This window comes from Patiria miniata, unplaced genomic scaffold (genome assembly GCF_015706575.1).
Source record: "Patiria miniata isolate m_02_andy unplaced genomic scaffold, ASM1570657v1 HiC_scaffold_5, whole genome shotgun sequence".
NCBI lineage: Eukaryota > Metazoa > Echinodermata > Asteroidea > Valvatida > Asterinidae > Patiria > Patiria miniata.
The window spans coordinates 33,874,595-33,899,110 of record NW_024037072.1 but is presented as its reverse complement, the minus strand read 5'-3'; the positions used below and the strand labels follow the sequence as shown (position 1 = coordinate 33,899,110).

General features: G+C 41.2%; 2 protein-coding genes and 1 long non-coding RNA gene across 3 annotated transcripts; 1 reads left to right on the top strand and 2 right to left on the bottom strand.

The window, feature by feature from the left end:
• Nucleotides 1–3,342: 3,342 nt before the first annotated feature.
• LOC119742073 (cyclin-dependent kinase 2-interacting protein-like) lies at nucleotides 3,343–11,909 on the bottom strand. The gene is made up of 5 exons (XM_038218097.1): nucleotides 11,736–11,909; nucleotides 8,964–9,135; nucleotides 7,663–7,798; nucleotides 6,266–6,395; nucleotides 3,343–4,094 (listed from the first exon to the last, which is right to left on the bottom strand). The coding sequence occupies exons 1-5, from the start codon at nucleotides 11,848–11,850 to the stop codon at nucleotides 3,898–3,900; spliced, it is 750 nt and encodes a 249-aa protein (XP_038074025.1). The 5' UTR covers nucleotides 11,851–11,909; the 3' UTR covers nucleotides 3,343–3,897.
• Nucleotides 11,910–14,502: 2,593 nt separating this feature from the next.
• On the top strand, nucleotides 14,503–21,763 carry LOC119741397 (aqualysin-1-like). Its single transcript, XM_038217144.1, has 9 exons — nucleotides 14,503–14,509; nucleotides 15,107–15,222; nucleotides 15,500–15,631; nucleotides 15,993–16,122; nucleotides 17,334–17,446; nucleotides 18,593–18,734; nucleotides 19,893–20,077; nucleotides 21,134–21,305; nucleotides 21,622–21,763. The coding sequence occupies exons 1-9, from the start codon at nucleotides 14,503–14,505 to the stop codon at nucleotides 21,759–21,761; spliced, it is 1,137 nt and encodes a 378-aa protein (XP_038073072.1). The 3' UTR covers nucleotides 21,762–21,763.
• Nucleotides 21,764–22,570: 807 nt separating this feature from the next.
• LOC119742182 lies at nucleotides 22,571–24,516 on the bottom strand. The gene is made up of 2 exons (XR_005272830.1): nucleotides 23,932–24,516; nucleotides 22,571–23,239 (listed from the first exon to the last, which is right to left on the bottom strand). It is a non-coding gene; the product is annotated as an uncharacterized LOC119742182 (long non-coding RNA).

Sequence of the window (24,516 nt, the reverse complement as noted above, 5' to 3'; positions counted from 1 at the left end):
TCTCATTGTTTCAGAGCTGGCCATTCATGCACTGGTGTTGGTAGCTTAATGAATCAAAGTGCACCATTTCTTTTTTACATGATGCAATGTGTTGCGTCTGGCAGGGTTTATAGGGTTAAGGGACGTGTTGAGAAAAAGTACATACAATAGGAATAAAAGAAGGGAATACTAGGAGATGCTCATTAGTATGGGATAACACGACTGCGTTGAGTGTGTCATGTATGATGCGGCCGTGAGGTGTGCGCCACTAAGTACGGTTCTGCAAGTACCTGACCACAAAGGCAACGGGTACAAGGTTCCAAAAATACCCATAAATGAACACCCATAGATATAATTCGGTGAACCTTAAACTGTCACATTCATTGCAAAATACCATTGTCTGCATAAAGCTTAAGCAACTTAGACTCTCTATAGGTAAGCACTGTCGATATATTGATATTGCTCGACTATTCGATATTATTTTGATACCGATATTGTCGATGGCATTTTTTTATCATATCTAAATATCGAAATATTCTAGATATTGGATTTCCGATATATTGATTATTGAAAATCCTGATATCGACGGTGCTTACCTGCAGGGTGAGTAGCTCAAAGATTAGCAGTACCAGAAATATTACAAGACTTATGGGCAGGCATGCAACTTTTCCTCGGATCAGCTGATTTCCTCTTTTTTACTTCCCAAGTGTGCCATTGAAAATAGAAAAACACTGTACAAAGTCTTGGAAAGATGTGAATTTCCTCTTTTTTGTGACTTCCCATGTTGCATGCCTGTATAGGAAAGGGTTTGCCATGCTATCGTCGTTCCCAAAGGCAGTGACAAAGCACTCTTCTAAACACCTTGCCGCTGTTGTGCTGAACTCAATTGAAGTTGGGTTAACGGTTTAGGAATGCGCATACTCACAATAACCTCTTTCGCGTCCTCCACAGGGAGTGAATGTGGCGCGAAGACTTGATGGTGCGAAAAGTCCATTAAAATTGCTTGAAAATAATTTTAACAATGGCAGGCCCCTCTGGATGTATAGACTAATTACGCTCGGCATTTAGAGCAAATGCCTTGCCATACCTGAGCGTTTGCAGAGCTCAATTCAATTTAGTTCAGCAGTGGCATTGCGTTTAGAACAGGCCCAAGGCACATGAGATCGTGAACTAAATATAACCAAGATATGGGACTGATAAGGTTAACAAAACTAATGTGCATGTCCATACATCCGAAACACTCATGTTTTGGATTCTTATTTTAACTGGAATATGTACAAATTTGTGGTAGTGGTTATTTTGTATGCATGGCTTCAAAGCTCAAATGTGTGCTCCATGATGTATGTACCATTATTATGTATAAATGATGTCATGTATATTTCTTGTGACGATTGATCACTGCTATTCAAGAGTAGTTTGCTTTCATCTGACCTCTAAACCTAGATGTTTTGTTAAGGTTGCATTGTGAGTTATTAGCATCTGCAGCTTTTTGGGTACCACTAGGGGTGTGTATCTGAATCGGGTACCGGAGTACCCGACCACTGATGTCCGGAACCGGTTCCAGATTATGGGATCGGGTACCCGTGACCAACTTTACAGATTACATAGTAGCTTCTCAGACAATGAAAAAGAAAGGTTTTGAATACTATTCGTGGGAAATATTCAAAATGAAAACCAGGCTAATAATGGAAAACCAAAACTGATTTCATGTTAATGTGCGTTAGATGACACTCGCAAAAGTTGGTTTACACATTAAAGTTAAAGACCTGAAGCCCTTCAGACAGCTTCCGGGATTTTAATTTTGGGGTTGGTTTTCTTTTGCAGGTATCTGGGTACCCATGTTTTACTTCAGTAGGGTACCCCGCTCCCATACTAACTCTAAATGCATACCACTAGGTAGCACCAGTCATTTATGAAACCTCAACTTTTTCTCCGACTACAAGACTACACTTTTGTGAGAATTGTATTAACCCTCCTGCTATCTGAACAGTCACAGACAGTCAAAAAATCAATCCTCTTCCCCTGCCATGCCTATTACACAGGCTAGTTACCAGCAGTCAGATCATATTTCAAGCAAGCACTGTGACTAGTCAAATTCAGTCAACAGACAAAAGCAGACAAGTGGTAGGGACAGCTGGCTTTATCAATCACCTACAGTCAAAGCATAGCTGTATCAAGTTACATAAACAGTCACAGCCAGTCAAATTCAATCCTACTTTATAAATGTATGTAGGATTGGAGCTCTTAACTATTGAAAACAGACACTTGATTGATTTTGGCTGAAAGGACAAATTGGCGTAGAAAGTATTTTTTCCACAGGAGGGTTAAAGTTGATAATCATTGTGATACTGGGCGTTGAATGTGATATTTGAAACCTGTGTGATTCCACTCTACAATAGACGTCAATCATGGTGACGTCACGCTTTGTTTACATGTGGGCTCTCAATATGGGAGCTTGGTTGAAGATTGTCCCCATGTGGCTCCCGTATGCAAACATACCTGTCAACAGGGTGCGTCACCAGAATGGCATATTTATCCAATCTTAGCACAGGCCAAGTACTTGGTTCTTTTATGCTGTCGTAATTACACAGTTTGATTCGTAATGATTGTAAATGAAATGCTAATATTCTTTTCGAGTCCTAAAATTTAAAATGCAATGATTACATTTCATAAGAATATGATCAATGAAAAAACATGAGTAATGTGACTAAATTGTTGAAATATTATAACTTAAATTGAAGCTTTGTAAAATTATTGCCATTTATTCAGGAATGTGAACTCATTTCTAAGTATGACACCAATCTGCTTCAAGTCACTGTGTGTATTATAAGGGAGTTTATTTGCTGTTGAACAAACGTTTTGTTCTCAAAACTGATCATGTGGTCAAGCAGTCTTGTAGATAAATGTGTTTGTAAATCTGCATTTGACAAAATCAATTGCAGCGGTTTAGATCAGGTTGTCTTGCAATAGCATCTTGTGTTGAATATGTCATTAAACAAGTTCAACAGAACATTGTCTGCTACTCACTTAATGTGTTTTTTAATCTGAAGAATGTTACTTCATGGATTTTGTGTGTGTGAGGGGGGTGGGGGGTTATGAGGATCTGATACACCGTACCCTCTGGAGACATGCACACAATAGGGAACAAAAGATTGTATACGTCTCCACAGGGCAATTTCTATAGATGAATACGTCTCCACAAGGTTTTCACGAAATAAATATATGGATTTTACTCAAAAATTAGGAATTTCCAAGGTGGGTTGATCCGTCGCAAATGGAAGAGTTTTAGAAAAGGGATATGAAGTCCGAATTTCAGCCAAGGAAATTAATTCTGGTTAAAATAAGAGCATTTTGAAACTACACTTTCAAACTCGAAAACTTTACTACACGAGAACAAAGAAATGTCTCCACAAGGATACAAATTTTAATATGCGTGCCCTCTCTTGCGTGCCCTCTCTTGTTTATGCACCAAGCCCATTAGCCCTATAAACAGGCACTACAATGCTTCTTTCCATTCAACAGATCTGCTCTGATTTTTTTTTTTTTTTCACTAAGCAAATTTTGCTAAGAGGTTAACAATCCTTGCAGCAGGAAGCTACTGTTCAAACAATGCAAGTGTAATCTTCCCAGCAATCCGGTAGGCTTAACTCTGATGGCCAAGGGACTGCAGGACCAACTCCAACATATGACGGTCAATAGCCTTGGTCAAGGCGTTCGTCAGCCGGGCGCTGACTGATCGCTTCACAGTGCATGTAAAAATACAGCGCGAACAGCGACCTCATGCGGCCACCATGGTGCATACTTTGCATAATATTCATGCAAACCAGTGCACCGATAAAGTGTGTCCCGTACACTGCTCTTGTGAGTGGTCTCCCAGTACAATCTACATGTTATAAACTCTGTCCACAGTAGACCCTGTCACCTGTGGCCTGTTTCCCCTAGCATGCTCTCCAGAAGGATTGTCGCATCGTTGTCTATGTACGGCTGATGCAGCCAGGCAGAGGTGTAAGTCATGAGCACGTCGCGGCTGCTAGCATGAGCTACATCCCCTAGGATGGCCTTCTTGAGAGACAGTTCCTTGCTGTACATATCCCCTAGACGGGAAGATGTTTCCCCTGAACAAAGAAAAGAATGTATGGAAAATCAAAATATGTTTTCAGCAGGCCTCGACCTTAATGCTAGCCCGGTGTACGATGTCTAGTAAAAACTGCTGCAGGCTAGTAAGAGGTGCTCTTTAACTTGCCTGGTTGGCTAGTAAAGAAATGCAGTCACGACAAGGTATTCGAACATTAGGGTTACCATGCACCAGCTATAGTACTTTGGGAAATGAGTAGTATCACGCAGGTACGCTATAAATTTTGCTTTCTAAAAAAATCTCCTTCCTTTGCATTTGGTTTGTTTATTAACGCTGCTGAGGCTAAGCGCCGTGACTTCAAACGTTGTGCACATGCCGTATTGTCCACTTCAGATCCTGAGCTTGATGATTCTAACGACACATAAGATGATTATGACTTCACACACGATGAGGCAGAGCCATCAGCAAATGATCCAGGTTCTACAATCAGTGACACTGATTTTTAAATGGAAACTTATTTGTGTGTACCTTTCCTAAATCATTTAGTTAATGAGACTTGTCACAATGTGGCCATTAAATGAGCGTTACATGTTACAGTCTACAATATCCAGTGTGCTAGTGAAAATTCCTGCAGGCTAGTAAAACACTTTGTTAACTTGCCCGGTGGGCTAGTTGAAAAAAGCTTAAGTCGAGGCCTGGTTTCCAGTCACTGTTGATACAATTCATTCATTCAACTCATTTGTGAGCATGGTGAGTGAAACTTGCTAAGCAGAACAAAGATATTTGCTGATTCAATATGTCATGAAATTGTTTTCAAATGTCACATGGTTTGAGGGTGGATAGTTGATATAAGCTCCTGGAGGTATTGGAAGTTGACAAATCACTTCTTAAGGTGAGTGAGACGGAACTAGCTTGTCGACTTCCAATACCGAGGGGAACTAATATAGACTTTCCCCCAAAATAAACCATGTTATATTTGTTTTCCTATACCCGATACATATATGTATTCACCAACTTTCTTCCAGTTATGCATCAGTTAGCTTGGCAAAACCGTGCCATATGCTTGGATTTTTTTATGTAGCTAGAACGATGTACACGCGTGTGCACTATCCCCGTGCGATAGTTCAACGATTGTTAGGTAAATCTTGGTTGGTAATCAATACTTGATTCTACAAGGTGAGTAAAAAAAAACGAAACCCAAATGTCGAGAATATTGTTTTATTGAATTTCTTCGTGTAGCACTTTCAAAATCTAGGATATAAAAGCCCAATTCATAAGCTTTCTTTTAGTACAAGAATCATTCAAAACACTCATATACTTTTCAAGTTGGGGAATTTTAAACACAACCACCATTTTAAGGTTCTGTCCACGGATCACACAAATGGTGTACATTCTTTCAGCAAAACGAAAACAATTCACACACATCCCTATGTAATTAATAATAATAATAATTTGGGAGGCTAATCATCCTTACTCGCAGCTGGTATGCTGAATTGCGAAGGACGCGGCTAAAACGTGGTCGGGCCACTGGCACGTAAAGGCGCCTATGGCTGCCGGCCACATCGACTCATATATGACCACGGAGCACAGCCTGAGGTTGAAAGTGTTTGATTTTTCCGGAGGGAGGAAAACCGGAGGGCCCGGAGAAAAACCCTCGTGGCACAGGAGAGAACCAACGCAAAACTCTACTCACATGTGATCCGCGGCCAGGATTCGAACCGTGGTCACCTTGGTGAGAGGCGAGCCCTTTACGCACAAGCCACCCATGCCACCATGCCAATTTCCCTTTGTATTGCTGAAAGAACACTGAAGTTATGAATTGGGCTTTCATATCCTAGATTTTTTAAATGCTATGCAGAACTTCCCTAAAACAATGGTCCCAACATTTGGGTTTCTTTTTTTTTTACTCACCCTGTATGTGCTGAGCAATATTTCCTGATTAGCAGTTTTGGTTTTTGAAAACAAGAAGCTTTGTGTTGGTACTTGAAACTTCTTCAAACTCATCCAAAATACACTTTCGTGTGGAGAAACTGTGGCTGTTTAACTAATTGACGATCTCGGCATTGCTTGTGCTTGGCATACTTCTGCCCACAACTGGCTCATCAAAAAGATTTTCTGGCGACTTTAGTCTGTTATTAGCGGTCTTTCAATTCTTGCACATTAAGATTATCTCGGAAATGCTTTGACAAGATAGAATACTGGGTAACTTACAGAAGAGGTGGACTGGCCATGTTTGGAAGATTGGCTGTTCATCTTCGTCACTCCTGGAAAGACTTTTCTCCATTTCACTGACACCTTGTAGATGTTTAGTGATGGCGGCCATCTTATTCACAAGTTTCTCCTACGGAAACAAAAGTGGAGACAATCATCAAAGTAAGCTTCTTTTTTCTTTTGTACAAGAAATGAGCTAAGGAGCATGTCAAGCAAACAAGTTTGGTTTAACTAAACCTCTTTGTGGTTCTTATGCAGACCCAGTACATAATAAGTCTCTTGTAACAACAAGAGGGACATGCATTCAAGTGGGAATTTAGAAACAAAAACGAGGCAACTCCAAACCACACGAGACATTTGTACAGTATTTTTCAATTTGTAACGGCATTCATGAGAAGTAAAAACCGACTAAATCAGCGGATACAAGGAAAAAATGCTTACCTAGGGGAGCATCTTAATATTTTCCAAAACACCCTGCTTTGAATAACATGTATGGCAGAGTTGGCATATGACAAACATCTAGACATTTGCTTGACAATGTTCAACAAGGCTCTGCTCAACATGACAAAATTGCAATCAAAACTGCACCATTTCCTAACTTCAAACATTTCAAAACACCCCTAATAAGGTTCATCAAAACATCATGGACCACAGCATGCATGTGTGCACATATCACACTGCACAACTAAATCAGTTCATAGCAACTCAGATTGTTGTCTGTCCAAAATCTGGTCAAACTTTTTTCATATGACAGAAAAAAGAACAACCAGGATTATTTTAATTGGAAACCGAATTGCATGTAGATAGAGGCCAATATGATGTCACATAGCCCTCGAAAGCTTAACAGCACCGTTTGCATTTATCCCCTCTCCTGAGGCACTCTCCTGAAGACGGTCAGAGCATACTGATCGGAACGTCGAGTTTATACCTCTGGTTCTTTTCAGAACCATTCTCTTAGTTGAGAAATTATTTGCACATGGTGTTTCCGCAAACCTTTCATTATTTAGTATCTCCACCATGCAAAGCCTCAAATCTTACGAATTATTATCAAAAAGCTAGCTTGGATTAAATATTGTACTGGTACTAAAACACCCTGTGACATTATTCCGTCTGGCTTGCTGTCATTTAGGACAGAAATGAAGACGATTTGATCAGTCAATTGACTGATTTTTGGAAATAAAGAGTTCTATTGACTAAATGGTGCTTGGTGATCGAAAGCTTGTGCATGGTCTTTCACTGTTTTCTCGAAATGTGTAACATCCATTGAGCTGACACTTCAACAGGTTAGGTTCTGAACATTCTTCTTTGGAGTCTGAGTGGTGGTGTTGTTGGAAACGAAGAAATGCATGAATAGCCAATGATTAAGTGCAATTAAGGATGATGTAGCCAGACCCTACCATTTTATAGTAGATGCCAGTCAGTTCAGCGCAGAGTTCCTCCATTCCATCTGGCATGTGTGTCGTTGTAGTGCCTTGGGAATCAGTCTCCATATTTGTGACCTTATCTGTCATAAAAGCAACTTCTGAGGACTCCCTGCAAATAAGAATGAGATAAAATACCCAATATACAAACAGAAAAACCCTTATTATCTGCAAGTTGTTATCTTTGAAACCCTTCTTATAGTAGTCTAGGGGCTAGACGTTGTTATGGTTTGATACGCGATAACCCGTAGCCGCGATAACCCGCAGCCGCAAGAGGGCATTCACGACCAACCAATACCATCCACGAACCGTCAGCAAGAGGGCGTTCTCACGACCAACCAATATCATCCACGAACCGTCAGTAACTACGTCTAGGCCAATTCCTAAAATCTCCCCCGAAAAATGGTGGAAATTAGTGCGCATACGCGACTTCTGCAGGCAATTACGGTCCATTTTCAGTCCAACACATACTACACACAAGACCAGTGAAATTGCACCAAAGTCTTGATGCATCATTTATATTATTGAAGAAATTTGAGAGTTTGCTTTGGAACTACTATGACATTTTTGAATGCGCGCTGCATATATTAGGCCAAACAGGTGCGCGTGCATTACACAAACAATACGAATTGGCCTAAACGTTGTTACTGACAGTTCGTGTATGATATTGGTTGGTCGTGATAACGCCCTCACACGGCGGCAGGTTATCGCGGCCGCGGGTTTTCGCACATCAAACCATAACAACGTCTAGCCCTTAAGCTATTCATATGGTAACATTTGTGATGCGATCAGGCTACATGAGTCGTTTGTTGGGAATTTTCATTTGGAGATTCAGGCCAAAATAGGGCCACTTCATCACATCACTTCATCACATCTCTTGGTGTTCCAACTTCCATAATTTTTAAACTAAAGATGGTACACGCATGAGGTTTTCACAGCAGTAATGCTGAGATTGTGCTCTTTTCAAATCTGTAAAAAAAAAAAAAAATGACCAGGGTTGACAAACGACTCATTTAGCTTAATCGCATCACATTTGTCCTTGATTTCATGCGAGAATGAAAGGAGGCCATTACGAATGGGGGGGGGGGGGAGAAAATGTATCAAACTGAAACTGACATGTGATGGCTGCCAAGCACCCAGAAAAGGTGGTCTACCCCCCCCCCCCCCCCCCCCCCCCCCAACAAATGGCACTCTGGATCTGTTAGTGAACTTTTGAATAACAATTGAAGGATGTCTACAACCAAACGAGTTAGCCAAGTGCCTTCCTTAGCACTCACTGGGCCTGTAGTTTGGCGGTCACTATCCTGTTCACCACCGCCAAGCCCTTGTCGTTCAACCCGTCCCACTTATCAATGTAGTTGTGCCAGTCGGCGCTGTGGTCTTTGATAATCCTGGCGCTTCCCTGTAGAGGTGTCGACGGTGACTTTGAAGGGACGTGGACTGCCATGACTGCAGCGATACATTTGAGTGAAAAGAGACGACCAAATGTTAAAACGGCGTTGTATTAAAAAGTCCTAGTCTTGAACCAAAAGTGTCATGTAATATCATCCTCATGATAACCAATGCTTTTTTTCCATGCTTGCTTTATAATAGATATTGATATATTGTATACCATGGTGTCATGATATGTCATCATCAATGATCAATTATCAATGTAACTACATGTACTATGTAGGCTAACTTGAAATTTCCAGCTTTCTGGGCTCATGACATGGGGAGATTCGCCAGGAAATCTCCCCATGTCGTGAGCCTAGAAAGCTGGAAATCTCAAGGTATATGTAGGCCTACTATTAAAAAGTAAGAGTAATTCTCGGATCCGAACATCCGGGTACTTTGACCGGAAGTGGCGCATTGCTAATCCAATGCCAGGTGCAAACAATGGCACACCCTAGCAACCAGACGAACTTCTTGTTTTCACCCACCGCATAGGTCGTTGTTAAGGTCAGCAACCGGAAGTGACATCACCCTGGATCCGAGAATAGAAACATTGGCCCAATTATGCGGCCAAGAATAAGATGCTGCTTACTGGATACAGAGATAGTCCAGTATCTCGGCCACAGAATGGGGCTTGAGTGACGCTCGGCCTAGCCCCATAAAGTGGAATTCCTCCAAGGTGATAGCAGCATTATGTGAAAAATATGTTTTGAGGAGATCGAAATTTGGACTTGTTTCACTTGATATGGAAGAAACTTACCTGGTTTATAGGCCAAAAAAAAAAAACTCGGTCTCTGGTCAGCGTGCGCATCGATTTTAATCATGGGCGTCAACCTTTTTTTTTTTTTTCAAATTAACACGGAAGCTACAACAGCGCCCTCTATTGCCGTGCCTCCTCAAATGTTTGTACCAAGGAGCACCAAGGAATGTGGAAATTGCACCAAGGCAAATGATGGAGGACACCAATGTATAATGAGGACACAAAAAAGCAAAATAGTACCCACCTTGTCTGTACAATACAAGCTTGAAAAAAAAAAAGCCACCCAAAAAAACCCCAAAAAACACGTCACCGCATCAATTCCGGAACTTCGGTCTGACCAGAAACCGACTATTTTTTTTTTTTGGCCTTAATAATAACCAGGGAAAATCAATAGGTCAATTGTACATGACCCATTAGAACTACTCAACAGCTCAACTAGACCATGCCTTTCTAGTTTTCTAGAACAAGTAGTAGCAATGACCCATGACCTCGAGAAAACAATACTGCAGTCATTTTTGGACAGACACTCTGCTGAAAATTACAGGATAACTAGACAACTTCAGGAACGGAATTCAATTTGTCCAGGTTATTAACCAAGTAGATATTTCCATACTGAATATCAAGTGAAAAAAAAATTAAAATTCTGATTTTGATTTCCTCTTTAAAGGGACACTGCGTGCTGGAAAGTGCCCAATTGTGCTACAAAATGTGTTTTGAACGAAATGATGGTAATCGGAAAGAACATTCATAAGTAAGATATAAACATCCACACAACCATCCTTTAAAAACTGGGCATTTTTGTGTTGTTTCGTGCGAAAATGACTTTCGGGGTCCACTTTTGTTAGCTTCACTTTTGCGACAACAAAAAGTGGGGCTGTAGACTACTGTGCTACTGCTAGTTGTGATTTCAGCCGTAAAGTGTTCGCCTTTTGCGGACATGTAAGAAACCACATTTGTGTATTGGTACTGTGTGTAATATTTACAACGTGTATCATACATTGAATGAAAACGACAGGAAAAACGTATGTGTACTCCGATCCGTTGAGTTTAAACAACCAGGGTTTTTTTCATCTTTTCTCGGGAACGGTAAGAGTAAGACATTAGGTTGGTTTCCCTTCAAGTTCAATCAGATGTTTGATAAAAGGAAAAGTAAACAATCCAAAGCATGACATTTTCGGGAATTTCAGGACGCAGAGCCCCTTTATCTCCACGACATTGCCTGGGCATGCTGGGCTAGGCTGGGGCTAGCTTGAGTAACTCCAGCTGATGTTCCATATTCATTCACATGGAACATGTCAGCTGGAGTTACTCAAGCTAGGCTGGGGCCTGTATAGCCCCATAAAAAAATGTGGACTATTTACTGGACTGCCTCCGTAAACATAGGCCACACATCCACATGTACAAAAACGTGTCGACATTGCCAAATTTTGATTTTCACATTTAGGCTTACTTTGTAGGTTTTTTTTGCTTTAGAAGCATTCTCACCCTCTATATAGGCTATTCAGAAAGTGCTGCCTTTTTCAGATGTCTAATTTTTGTGAAATTTCATGTTGAAATTTTGATACGCAAACGTGTGCAAATGTATCTGGAAATTTCACGAAAAATGGACATCTGAAATAGTCAGCACTTTCTGATTAGCCTATATAGAGGGTGAGAATGCTTCTAAAGCAAAAAATGCTTCTAAAACAAAGTAAGCCTAAATGTGAATATCAAAATTTGGCAATGTCGACACGTTTTTGTACATGTGGATGTGTGGCCTATGTTTACGGAGGCAGTCCAGTAAATAGGTCACATTTATGGGGCTGGGCCTGTAGGCCTACATTTGTTTTTTGTAAATCGAACACTGCATTCTCACGTTCACATCCCGTGTCAGCTTGCTCTCCCGATCCTTCAGAAACCTGAATCTTTTTCTTCTTCTTAGATATTTTCCCCCGCCCCCTTGTATCACCATCAGCACCAAAATTAGCCATTTCGCAGCGTGCGATTCACAATTCTACCTCCATGGATAAAGTTGCATGATTTTGCCATCGCGGAGCGCGCACATGTCGGGTCCTACTAAAGCGCGTCAACAAGCGTCAACAAGCGTCAACAAGCGTCAACAAGTTTTAGTAGTCGTTAAGTGCGCGTCAACAAATTTTGTATAGGCCTTTGAACAATAAAAACAGCTTTATATGGTAGAAAAAGCAATAATGAACATCTTCTGCATATCAATTAAAGTTAAAATTATTTTAAAACTTGGTTTTTTTAACGCGAAATGTACGAAGAATTTGTCGATAAAAGTAGGCCGCCATCTTGTTTGGATGGCGCTGTAGACTTCGCGCATGCGTAGTATGGCTCTTTACACTTCACGCATGCGTAGTACGGCTAGCTACACATAAACAAGATGGCGGCCAACTTTTATCGACAAATTCTTCGTACATTTCGCGTTAAAAAAACCAAGTTTTAAAATAATTTTAACTTTTAATTGATATGCAGAAGATGTTCATTATTGCTTTTTCTACCATATAAAGCTGTTTTTATTGTTCAAAGGCCTATACAAAATTTGTTGACGCGCACTTAACGATTACTAAGACTTGTTGAAATTGTTGACGCTTGTTGACGCGCTTTAGTAGGACCGCACATGTCATGCATGTCACACAAAATTGCGAAGCGCCCTCTATTGTCCCCTTTTCGCCCACAACAAGGAGTCGATATATGGCGCGTACGCGGGCGGCGCGCGTAATTTTTATTCCTAGGAGGGTTAGGGGCAATGTCATGAATAATTCATGTTTATCCATGAGAATGGACAATGACATCAACAGCATTGTTGTTAGTTACTCAACTAGTTACAATACATTAAAGCATTTTAAAGAACACTTGTCGTCGAGCTACCACACAGTAGCCTAGTGGATAGCAAGATGAGCTATGGATACAAAGATCCCTGGTTCGAATCCACGTCGTCGCTGCTCATTTTCATCAGTTATTTTTCTTCTCCAAATTTATCACCGAGATAATTTTAAATTAAGGGGAAAATAGAACGAGAACCTAAGTCTTGCAATGATTCAAAGGAAAAACTGAATTAAAAAAAAAAAATTACGCGGGCGGCGCGGCGGAGGCCGCTAAAAGTAAGACGGCTACGGGTTCGAGTACGCGCGTGGCGAATTCTCGTTGTCCAGTAATGATCCCGTCTGTTAAGTCCGTAAAGATTAATGCCCACTCAGCCGTGACGAGATCGTCCAATTAAGGCTGTCGTCCTAATAACAAAATGTTGTTATTATTGTTATTATTAGGCCAAAAAAAAAAAAAGTCGGTCTCTGGTCAGCGCGCACGTCGATTTTAATCATGCGCGTCGATCTTTTTTTTTCCAAAATGTTCCGCGGTAGCTCCAACAGCGCCCTCTATTTCCGCACCTCCTCAATTTTTTGTATACCAAAGAGCACCAAGGAATGGGAAATTGCACCAAGGCAAATGATCGAGAGCACCAAGGCAAATTATGGAGGACACCAATGTACATGAGGGCACCAAAAAAGCAAAATAGTACCCCACCTTGTCTGTACAATCCAAGCTTGAAGAAAAAGAAAAAAAGAAAAAAAAAAAAGAAAAAAAGCCGCGTGGCCGCGTCAATTCCGGTGTGGAAGGTAATTCTGTCCCCCGGTAAAAGTGTCCGGGGGGACAGAATTACCTAGGTAAAAGTGTCCGCCCTGGCCCGTTAATTCTGTCCCCCTCCAGGTAATTCTGTCCCCTCCAGGTAATTCTGTCCCCCAGGTTTTTTTGTCCCCCTCTTTTGAAACCCGGAAGGTTATTGTTTTGATGAATTCACTCTACAAGGTATACATTTTGGACTTTTAGTCTGCCCTTCATGAATATAAAAAATAATTAATTTAGTCTATTACATGATACGTGAACACAATGTTTCGAAGTCTATCGCGATTCTACCGCGATAGGTCAACACAGCGGCGATCACTTTCTGAGCACATTTTGCAGCCATGCCCCGTGGCCTAATGGCGATGGCCCTCGTCTCATTGATAGTATGATACAACGTCTCCTTGGATTGGTCTGTGTTCCCATCATAGCGCGTAACGAAATATCCTATTGGACGAATTTCCATTGTAGAGGGAGACGCATTATGTACACGTTATAATCACTGCCTCAAATCTTGCAGCATGTATGCATGGCGCGTGCGACACGCTGCTGCTCTCAGTACATACTGCATGGGCACACATTTACCAGGGGGACACTTTCACCGTTGGGCAGGGGGACATTTTTACCTGGAGGGGGACAAATTTACCTAGGTAAAAGTGTCCCCCGGACACATTTACCAGGTCACGAGCCGGTAAATGTGTCCGGGGGGACACATTTACCAGGGGGGACAGAATTACCTGTCACACTGGAACTTTGGTCTGACCAGAGACCGAATATTTTTTTTTTGGCCTTATCATTATTATTTAGCCGTGCATTAAAATCATTATCTGCATGCATGGGTTACACAAAGAAATATGTATATTATGTGCTGTTAACCTTTCGTTTTTTATCTTTTCATTTAGTATATAAAAGTATGCGTATGTATTTTGAATGAACAACTTTTAACTGAGTGGCGGGATACAGACCTAGAAAGTAATGTATGCTTAACGGCAGTTATCAAGATGGAGTGTGCGTGCGTGCGGTATCTCTTGAGAATTGACACATCTGCACAGTGTACTTCCCGAGTAGTATAGGTGCTCACGGTTTTGATCCTCTCTGCTTGGGGATCTTCGTCTCGGAAATCGGAACGTACGGTAGGTAGTGTTTCGTTCATTTTGTAAAGAGGGCCTGTTTAATTTATGCGTCACATAAGATGGAAATAGGCCTACGTAATGTAGTTAAATTAGAGATAATGTTTACCAGGTTCGGGAATCACCACCTCTTTTCTTTCATGTTGCGCACATGACATCATTACGTTTTACTTATTGCAGTGTCAGTGTATTATAGGCTAGTTCGTCACTGGGGGAAACAGGTGAAATTGGATCTACAACGATGAAATTTGGCTTTCCCGGCGCGTATAAATGATACACGTGTATTACGCTTTAAGGATGCAGCTTATTCCAACATGTGAAAACAAATAAAAAATGGAAAGTGGAATATTCAGCATAAAACGTTTGAAATCCACCCTAGCCTTGACCCATTTCTCACATACTATTTCCTGTGCATGAATAAGACCAAACAAGCAAATAATTTGATGAAAAGTGCACTTGATTTGTCTTCCACCAGATCGCAAGATGATCATTCTTCTCCTCTCTATTGCCTATGTGGCGGCAGCCGATCTTGCCCCACTTCACACTCATACCACAGATGCGGTGGCAGGTCGCTTCATAGTCGCTCTCAAGGCAAGTATTACTCCTTTATTGTAACCTGTCCCCTCTGGCAATCGAACGGCAAAACAATTTTTTTAAATAATCAGCAAGACGCAACGCATGCAATGTCCAATTGAAGTGCAGCATGTAAATAAAACCCTGAAATGAACTTATCAAAATTTGAATTTGAACTTAGGTGGCCTATCAGTTAATGTTTCGTGACTTTTGTTACTGCCGGTTTTTATAATTACATGTACGTATCTTCCTGGTGTGGTATAACTCTCAATAAAATTCGTTTTCTTTCTGGAAGGCTGAAAGCCCAGATGTTGATACTTTCCTAGGCAGCTTGATAACAATGGATGGCATCACCATGACGAGGACATACCGCGATGCAGCTCTTAAGGGCTTTGCTGCTGGCTTGACCGACGACGCTCTTCAGATGGTAATTCGAATTACATCATGATTATTTTCAAATGCATCATTTTCAAGTCAGATAATAATGAATGGACACCTAATATGGAGCTCCGTAAATGGGATCACCAGCTTTAACACCGGACCTGAGGCCTATAAAGAGTAAAGTTATGGGCTTGTATATAAAAATGACTTGAAATTACTCCGTCTGACACTGTTTGAAGTTACTAAGACAGCATATGTTTTTTTAATCTGATAAAAGTGATTTTCATGTGTTTTAAAAATCTTCACTTAAAAAAAACATCATAGTTGGAGCCTTGATTTTCTTTTTACAATATTGAGAGTTTCGTTCAAAACCAGTATTCTGACGAGGAAAAAAATCTTTATTACAGTTACGGGAGCAGCCGGAAGTAGGTTACGTGGAGCAGGATTCCATCGTCCGTGCTGACTGGGTAGCATCCTGGGGTCTGGACCGGGTAGATCAGAGACATCTCCCACTGGATAATAAGGCATTCTTCCAAGGTCAGAATAAGATTTACTCATTTTCTGCCTGCACCTGAGGAGTGGAGCGTGGTCCGGTACGGTGTGTTTCATTGTGCGAGACGAAGGTGGACTCAGTGGAGTCATGCGAAAACCTGAACAGCACTCCTATAGTTACAGAATGTGTACCGTACCACCCCACCCCACCAACCTCACCCTATCCCCATCCCCCATTTTTTTTCCAAATCTCTAACGGTTGGCAACTCTCAGGTTAAAAAAAAACTACACTGCATATCTGCCCGTTGTGGTCTGTCGGCCATTCATAAACTGGACAGGCGACGCCCGTTCCCTCGGCACTACTAACCCTCACACATCAACGGTCGCATCGGCCTTTGGCCAGCCATATGTGACAAGTTTGTAAATAACCTTATGGTAGCGGCATCTTAGAGGGAATATTTTGTTACTTTAATTTCAACAAAATCAATGAGTGTACAATAGGTTAACTCATGCCTATCCCAGTAAAACAAAGGCATTGTCCTCTTAAGATTGCTGCTACGCATGGGACAGTTGCTCGGAGACGCGAGATCCTTGATTCAAAATGAAACTTCAAGCAATATTGCTATACCTGTCAGAGTTGCAGCATGTGGCTAAAATTCGAAGCTACGTCATACTTTTGTCTACTGCATATTTGTTTTGTTGACAATGCTTATGACTGGCACTGCTGATGCATGGCCGGCTGGTTATGCAAATTCATGTAACCAGCCAGCCATTTTAACCATGACCGAAATGTTGTTAAAGGCAGTGGGATCATTTGCATTTATCCCAAAAAGTAACCTACCAAATAATTATCAAAAAGGTTACTTGGATTAAAGATGAACTGGTACTAAACACCCTGTGAAATTGTCCGTCAAGCAAGCCTGCTGTCATTTAAAAAAATAAAGAAATTTAGGTGATTTCCAATGATCAGCCAATTTGACTGATCGTTGGAAATAAAAAGTAATATTAACGAAATCGAGTTTCGTGATCAAAAGGTTGTGCATTGCATGGTTTTTACTTTTTCTCGAAAAGTGTAATATCCACTGAGCTGAAACTTCAACAGGGTAGGTTTGAAACATTCTTCTTTGGATTTTGAGTGGTGTTATTATTGGAAAGTGAAATACATGAAATGCAAATAATGATCCATTATGCCTTTAATAATATATTCCATATACGTTAGAGTTGTCAGTGCTTTGTTTTTATTGATTTATCTAAAGGTAATGGCGCGGGTGTGAATGCTTACATCATCGACACGGGTATCTTCCCCGACAACAGATTCTTCTCCGACCGTGCGTACGTCGCCTACGATAATGTGGGTGACGGGAAAGAGGTAACATAAATTAGGCAGGGTTCCGATAAGGCAAGACAATCATGGATCTGGCCACAGGGGTTGGCGGGGTTTTTTTTCTCTCAAATTTCTGCTCGCGATGTCTACTTGCAGCCCAATTCGCTGGCAATTAGAATCCACTGTTCTTTTTCCAACGACTTGTTTCCGAGTGTGTAAGTGTTTGAAGGATGGCCATAAATTTTGAGGTTACACTCGATCTCGGTTTCCGTATGTGTTTAGCGCTAAGAACAACTGAATTATGTCAGTGGACATGTTGCTTTTTGTTTTGCAGTTTCTACCTACAAACAAAACTGGGATCACCGGAGATTTATTACAACACAATATGCCTATTTACTGAGCAATTTTGGTACTTTCGCCTAATAATAAAATAAGGTATAAATGCATGGCTCTCATCACAACTCGTTTTACCACACGGCATGAAAATATTGGATTTGTTTTTACTTTTCATAATGAAGCAATGATAATTCTGTGATTATACCATGCGAAATCAACTTATCTTAACAGATGGTTCAAGCACTGGAAAACGTCAAGGAACGCTACGCGCCATATTTCGTGGACTTTGTTTCTCTATCTTCATATCAGTGTTTTCAGCGCAAATTTGGACCTTGCGCAAAATTTATGCAAGTTTAATGTCCTAATTCATAAGATAAGCATCTCAGGAATAAGGACAGTAAGTTTGGGCGAGGACTAAATTTGCGCTGAACATTGCCACTCAGCACGTGTATATATCATTGGAAATAAACGGGAATTAGATGGCCAATAATACAAACGTGTGATTGCGGAGATAATACAAATATATATATTTTTTTGAAAAATATTCAACCAAACCTAGTTCAGAGCTGGGGCACATCCTGCAGAATTTTGGTAGTTTGGATGGCCGTTTGAGGCTGATGTTTAATTCACCATGTTTAAAAGGTCACAGATTCCAAGTGGTCTCAAAATGTTTTTTTCGTAGAACATTTTTTTTTTACACTACCGCTGCAGCTCATACAACGATGTTCTCAAAACTTGCACGATGCCATAATAATCTGAACATGTTTTTCAGTTCCCCGTGCACAGTCGAGCTACACAATTTGCCAGGTAACACAAAGTATCGATTATTTTAGCATTTTGATAAATCTGTTGCAGGGAATCGATTGTAACGGACACGGTACCCACTGTGCTGGGACAATAGGAGGTGAAGTATTCGGTATCGCCAGGGAGGCTTCTCTGCACGGCGTTCGGGTACTCGATTGTGCTGGTAGCGGCTCCACGTCAAGCATTCTTGACGGTACTGCACCTCCTAAGAAATTATTTTGCCCTTTCACAGAGAATCGGTCCTATAATAGAAGAAAAAGAATTGGATTCTTAAACTAATCTCTCCATGTCCCACTTGCCTTCACTGTCAGTCTTTTTTACTGACATCCTTTCTGTTGTTTTAGAGAATTACTGCATCTGCATTCCGGAGCGAATTTCCATATTCACCAGCAACATTGGCGTTATGATATTATGCTGTAAATCTCGGTGTAGCTGTTTCGGAACAAAAGTTGCAAGAATATATTTTCTTTTTGCTGGGGTCAAATTATTCTTTCCAGTTCTGTTGGTAATTGAATAGATGTCGTTCAGTCAAACAGCAACCTTTAATATACTGACTGGTACACTTGAGATATTATTTAAAAGAAAATGGTATATACGAGCGTTTTTAAAATTCCGGTTTTCTTTTCCGAACGAATTTAAAAAGGAATATAATGTCCTGTAACAAAAACATTTGCTTGTTTGTTCAATTTTAAATATTGGTTTTTCGTGGCGCGCTCTAGTTCAAAAATTGCGCACATTATTCAGAACGAATTAGGAGCGTCCCGCTGATAATTCCGAAAAGTCGAAATTGATTACTTGCCATTGGGCCGATTTTTATCGTGCGATGTCTCATTGGAAAGCTCATAACTAATGAAATGCTAGACAATTATCATTTCAATTTTAAAATCTTGTATTTTTTCAAGGTGCCACACCCAAAAAAGCACGTAGTCACCAACTTTAAGTATAAGAGCCTGAAGTAACACAACAGCTTTTGGTGTCAGAAAAATAACATGGGCACTTTACATATAGTGGTTAAATTAGGATGTTCCTCGCTTTCTTTCTTATTTTCTGGTAACACTCTCTGCGTCACGTGCTATCTTTTGGTATTCGGCGCACATACCCAAAGCTTGGGAATTGGTTACCATTCGCTCCCGTTTAATCATAACGTGCTTGTACACTGTCTTCTTTGTTTCTCCATAAATAGTTCTTATTCGGATAATAATGTACCACTAACCCCAAAACATTTGTCTTAACATTACACTGTCGGCTGGCCCAATAAGCAGGAGTTAACGGACATTTAGCTTCTATAAACATCCGGTCATTAGTAATTGCTATATACTGAGGTCCGGGGATGGATTTTGTCATTTTTCAGGGATGGATTTTGTTGCTAAAAATGCCAAGCACCCTGCTGTGGCATCAATATCTCTGCGATCTCCGCAATCCGAAGCCATGGAGGAGGCCGTCAGGAGAATGAACGACGCGGATGTGACTGTCTCAGTGTCGGCTGGTAACAGTGCCGGGGACGCGTGCAACCAGTCGCCTGCCAGTGCTAAGGAGGTATGGGTGTTTTTCGCTCGTCCCCAATCCCCATATATTTACTCTTCGAAAACATATAACTTAACCTCCGCATCATAACGAGTGCAGTGAGGATTACAAAAACAAGTCTCTTGCTGATTCTCGATTTCTTGAATGTTCAAATGGTGTAGGCCTACCAAAGGCCCTTCCTTTGCAGGACCCAACGGATGGAAAGACGCGTGGTATTAGTAAGTAAAAGTCAAGTCTGTCAGGAGCCAATGAGGCCCATCAGGCCGGTGTTTATCTCCGGTTTCCTTGGCATGAAACGACTGAGAATATTTCTACTCCCCCTGAATGGGATGCTCGTCCATCGCAGGTTACTCCCCAGCTAATGCTGGTACCCATTTTTACTTCTGGGTGGAGAGAGGCAACTACTGGGGGTAAAGTGGCTTGCCCAAGGACACAATGCATGACCAGCAGCTGGATTCGAACCCCTGACCATCTGATCATGAGTCACGAACCCTAACCACACTCCCCATGATGTGCGTGGTGCAGTAAACTGTATTTTCTGTATAGTTTTTCTTCTTAGCCAGTTACCGTTACTGTTGTAATAGGCCTATATGCACTGCTATAACCTTTTTGTTGCCGCCTAGTGAACTAGTGGCAGTGGCGTAGCCAGGAATTTTTCAGGGGGGGGGGGGGGCGCCGGGGAGCTGGAACATTTCATGGGGGGGGGGGGGCGTCATGTAGATCAATGCATTTTTTTTTCGAAACTCAAAATCTGACTAGTGGCATGGAGATAGAGCGTTTGGCTTATGATGGCTACATCAATGTTCAGTTCTTGACTCTGTGGACGTTTTCTCCGCGTCTTTGAAAAGAAATAAGTTGTGTAAAATGTACTCCAGGTGCATGCGAATGCTTATGGTCACCAAACGTGCGCAGCGAGATTCGCTGCCAAAGTTAATTTTTGGTGATTTCGCGCGCAAATATACTTGCCAAGACGTCCAGCATTCCCACTCGTTTCAGTTTTTAAATTGTCAGTGAAGAAGAAATACGAATTTTCTTCTGACTCATGGCTTCACTCAATCTGATTATTAGGCGATCACGGTGGGCGCCACCGACATTGAGGACCAGAGGGCGTCCTTCTCCAATTACGGGAAGTGCGTTGACCTGTTTGCTCCCGGCGTGGACATCCCCAGTTTGTGGATGGGTGAAGACTTCGCAGTCAACATCATCAGTGGAACCTCCATGTCCTGTCCACACGTCAGTGGTAGGCCATCAAAGTACTTATACCCCTTATTTGGGTGGGTTTTCAACCCCTGAGAAAATAAACCATTATAGCGATCGGATTTCTGAAACCCAAACTGCATAAACAAAACATAATAGGCAAACTAAACTCATTACGGCCCCTTGACGTCGCACGTCACATCCGAGAACAAGAATCACAGTGCAGTTTTACAATTTTCCTTTTGACCGATCCTGTCCCATGAAACCTCAAAAGAAGTGAGAGGTCACCAGTGCCGAAAGATAGCGCGGTTGGTGGTTTGTGAAAATTAATTTTCGATTGTCAACCGTTTCCCATACAGGAGCTGCAGTGATAGCCCGCGGCAATGATCCAAGCCTGAAAGCGGCTGAAGTGAAGGCGAAGATTCTGAAGGACGCCACACCCGATGTAGTCAAGAATCCTGGCCCAGATTCTCCCAATCTCATGCTGTACATCCCGTAGTCAGCACGGTAAAAACCGATGTAAAATAAAAACAATAATACCGCTTGGCGATTGATCTAGGGTGGGCCAGCTGGCCTACACTTTGCTGATCACTGCAGGAAAATCCGAGCTGATTGAAGACGTATCCCCCGATTCACTCAGCTAAATTAAAGCAAGTTCGATCGAGCACACTAGCTTGGTCGACCAGTGGTTGATTTGTGACGAAATTCATGCCTGCATGCACATTAACAGGAACGCGCGAAACCCTTGAGCAAACTGATAGTTCAAATTCAATATAACAACGTGTTGCTCCGGCAAGTATGGAAACACTGCGCCGACACAGAGCAGGGAAACTCGAAATTAGGTTGACATGTAAAAACCAATTCAGATAAGAATTGGGTTTATGCCTCACAATTTTTAGTTTCAACCATACGAAGCAAGCGCAGTGAGTTGCCATTTAAGCACACCTAGTGGCCGAGATATATAGATCATTTCACTTCAATGCACCCAATGACCCAATTCACGTACATGTCATAATCGGTATAGGAATCGGTCAACAAATTGAATTTGAGCCAAATGTGCAACGTTCCTCCGTGATTCAAAGAACCAAATTTCAAATGGACTGGCCTTGTTGCTTTAACTTGGAAGTTTACAAACAGGGAATGCGAATGACACAAAGTAAAGCCATGTATACCTATTCATGCAGTAACCTGTACTTTTGTTTTCTTGTGTTTTCTTTTTGCCAGATCGCAAGACGGCAGCTTCTACTGCGGTAATTGGAGTCAATTTTAGAACAGACCACCAAATAAAAGACAGATTACCACATTGTATTGACTATTTACATCCCATCTTGTATAAAAACAAAATAGCGTTTAATGGTCACATAACGCCGACAAACGATGGACAATTGTTTAACCCTTTCTCCAACACTGTATGACTACTACTTTGATTCTACGCAGGTAAAATGTTACACTGTATATTTTAAGTGTGTATCCTCTACTACATTTACCAGTGACTTCTCTGGATACAAACACAACTCAGCTAAAAAGACTGCAACATTTGAGAAAAAAAAATAAGTTTTGAAGAACAGAACTGAGGTATACCTATTAGGGGCATGAATTTAAAGCTGGCTGGTTTCGAGTTTTCAGTAATGTACAGATAACACAAGTCAGCATTTCAGCAAGGGTCCAAACACATCGAAATGCAAAAAAGAAAAAAAAATTGTCTCCCTTATTAACTATGAACGCCTCAATGGCAATTAAAATCCATTTTGAAAGTCTTTCCACTGCTGTCAGACGAGATTTGCTTGATAGAGATTTTCCTTCAATAAAACAAACTCAATCCATGTGTATTAAAGGAACATGAAATGGGACTTTGAATTTTGGATAAGAGGAACAACAATGAGCTTTATACCATATTGCATTAACACGTAGTGCTGGATTACCCTTTTATGTAATAAACATGAGATCAATGCAGTAATGTTACCAAATTACAACTACCTCAGACTGGGACCGTGAGTGCATAAAAACGTGCACAATTACTACTGACGTTTTTTTACTCACCATTAGGCTAATTAATGCCCACACAACACATACATCAAAATGATAAAGTTGCAAGCATGTCATCTGCGAAATTTGAGACCTGAAATCCAATTTTAAGGCAAGTTTTTGGCAGTTCAAAAACCATCCACGTCAATCTCCATGCTCTGGAAATGGGTGTGTGATTCCCAATGTATTCTGGGTAGGTGTAGGAAGTGCCCTGCAGCTTACTTGTTTTTTAATTGATAGCCAAATGAACACAGCGCCCTCTGTTAAAAAATGAAACATTCTACATTCACTCAGATCAACAAGAGGACGCTGCTTTATCTACAAGATGAAAATGTTCTAGCTAGGGAGTTTTTTGCACAATGCATTGCAGTACACATCAACGTGATGTCTCACGTTTGGATTTCGATAACTCTCTGCAAAATTAGAATTAAAAGCTGAATTTTTGGTGATGCAATGCTCACAACAACAACTTTGCAAGGCAGAAGTTTCGGGGATTATTGAAGAAACTGTAGTGAGTAAGAAGCTTGCAAATTTGATTCACACTGGTTTTATTATGCAGCACAAACTTTTGCATGATATGGAACCCTTAAGTTTTCGGACTCTCATACACAGTATTGAGTCCCAAATTTTCGGACTACAACTACCTATGCCTTTATATCCCAACGTGCAACAAGAGCTTGCACACCAAAACAACACAACCACTAGGTGTTTGTTCACAAGCCACGGTTTTCAGGAGAAAACAAGAGAAAGATCTCGTTTTTGGGATGATTTTAAAACAACCTTATTTATCACCAAGGATGTATGTAAGTGGTTTCTGAGATTTTGGCTGGAATTTTACAAGTGAGGTTGGCGTAGCAGTACTTTCCTCGCCTTCCATCGCTGCGACCCGGGTTTGAATCCCACCTACCTGGGCCAATATGTGGATTGGGTTTTCAGTCCCTGCCAGATTCTGTGGGTTTTCGTCATAATATTCTACTGGGTTTTCCTCCCACGTCTAATACTGTAATTTCTTCACACTGTCTTCTCTTAATCACTGGGCCCCATGGGCCATGGAGACCAGTGGATTCCACTGAATGGGCTACCCAGTTAAAAAAGAATGAAATAACTGGAGGTCCACATTAAAAGCAGTGATACATGTATGGCACAACACTGTTTTAAATTAACAGAAATCCTGTAAATGCAGAGCTCACATCCTGACTATATCCATTATGCATTACGAATAGTATAGG